General features: G+C 36.5%; 1 protein-coding gene across 1 annotated transcript; it reads left to right on the top strand.

The window, feature by feature from the left end:
• The first annotated feature begins 724 nt into the window (after positions 1-724).
• On the top strand, positions 725-1,565 carry LOC107192393 (UDP-glucuronosyltransferase 2B1-like). Its single transcript, XM_015581635.1, has 3 exons — positions 725-1,127; positions 1,296-1,470; positions 1,536-1,565. The coding sequence occupies exons 1-3, from the start codon at positions 874-876 to the stop codon at positions 1,563-1,565; spliced, it is 459 nt and encodes a 152-aa protein (XP_015437121.1). The 5' UTR covers positions 725-873.
• Positions 1,566-1,836: the final 271 nt, after the last annotated feature.

A 1,836-nucleotide genomic window follows, 5' to 3' on the forward strand; every position in this document is an offset into this window, starting at 1 on the left:
GTTACGTTGGCGGCAGGCAAGGCGAACGCCATTATTGAGTACCACTGCCATCGCCACGTTTTTGCTCAACTATTTCTCTTCTCTTTCGAAAACAAAACAGATTTTTTATCTTTCTTTGACACTTTTCGTAGCAGAAAGGTCTGCTCTATCGCGAGTTATAGTTAGATTTTAAAAAGCACAACATACATCCAAAGTTGAAAATTTACAAGTCTTTTTAAAATTGATTTTTTCAATAACTGGACGTGGTGAGAAAAAACGGTTTGTAGATTCGTATTCAGTTTATAAAGATCTATCAGAAGCGCCTATTAACGGTTATGAGGTATTTTACGTGTTGACCAGTATTATGTGAACTATACAGGCTGAAAAAAAGAGTTCTTAACTTCTTGGGTAAATACATAGTACTCGCCAAATAATGAAAGAAGTCCTGATGACCATGGGCCAACAAATGAATAGTTTCAAAGTTATAAACAATGTTTAGTTTTTGTTAACGTTGAAAAGAAAATTTTTAAATCTAATCAGTTTTAATGAAATTCGATACATATATTGCTAATGACTTTGTTTATCGTATGACGTATGACTTCTTTTAATTACTTCTCATGCAATAGGAAAAACAAGGACTAGTAAGTAGCACCTTCTCTTTTATAATTAAAACTTCATCGTTACAGAATTTATCACTTCTACAATTCCTTGAGTTTAACAAAATTATTAACAGTTAAAAGTTTATTAACAGTTGAAAGGAATATTACATTTAATTGAATTCGACGAGTGTGAACTATTCGTGCAAAACTTCAATTGAGCCTCAATCCAAGTTCTTAAACGGCAACGAGGATCAAGGGACATGTTCTAACAACTATGTATTGCAGTTTCCCTTAAATGATCACTTCTAATCAAACTTTTTACCCCATAGCACATCCGAACATTGTATTGTACATCTATCAAGGGGGTCTTCAAAGTACAGAGGAGGCCATAGAGTACGCAGTACCGGTGTTAGGCATGCCTGTTTTCGCAGATCAGAACACTAATGTCAACCTGTTAGTACAATATGGAGTAGCGAAGTCACTGGATCTCTCACATCTCACGAAGGAAACGTTCAAACAAGCCGTGACTGAAATAATTACAAATCGAAAGTAACTACCTATCTTGAATCACTATCGATTAAATTCAATGGACGAACTTCTCATCGAAGAAACTTTTCCCTTGTACTCTCTGTGAAAGACACCGTCATCCCGCTTTCAATCCAGATAATGCTATTGTCAAATAATTAAGTCTTTTGTCTTCTATCTCCTCGCATTTAGATACAAAGAAAACGTCACAAAGCTCCGCGACCTGTTCAGAGATCTGCCCTATCAGCCAATGGAGCACGCTACGTGGTGGATAGAACACGTTATCCGTCACAAAGGAGCGAAACATCTTCGCAGTGGGTCACGGGACTTGGACTTGTGGAAGTTCCACCACTTAGACATTCTAGCGGTATACCTTGCTTCTTGCGTTTTGTTAATATGCGTTAAATTGTTCATTGTATGGTATGTATGCAGAAAGATTATGCAATATATGAAACGCAATGAGGTGAAATCTTCGAAGAAAATAGATTAAACGAAAAAGTATAAACCGACGTTGTCCACGCATGAGCGCTTCTCTTATAGTGTTTTGTGTGGTAAATAAACTAGACTCTTTATTTGCTGACGATAAGAAATTTTATTCGAAGTGCTATTCCACGTCAAGTGGATCACTTTCGCAGTCGATGTTTGCGATTTTGCTCAAATTGAAATATGTAACAGTCCATGTGATAATAGGGAGGGTTTAAGTGATCATTTCGCTGGTTTAAAAAATACGCGA

The sequence above is a fragment of the Dufourea novaeangliae genome, unplaced genomic scaffold, assembly GCF_001272555.1.
Source record: "Dufourea novaeangliae isolate 0120121106 unplaced genomic scaffold, ASM127255v1 scaffold354, whole genome shotgun sequence".
Classification (NCBI taxonomy): Eukaryota; Metazoa; Arthropoda; class Insecta; order Hymenoptera; family Halictidae; genus Dufourea; species Dufourea novaeangliae.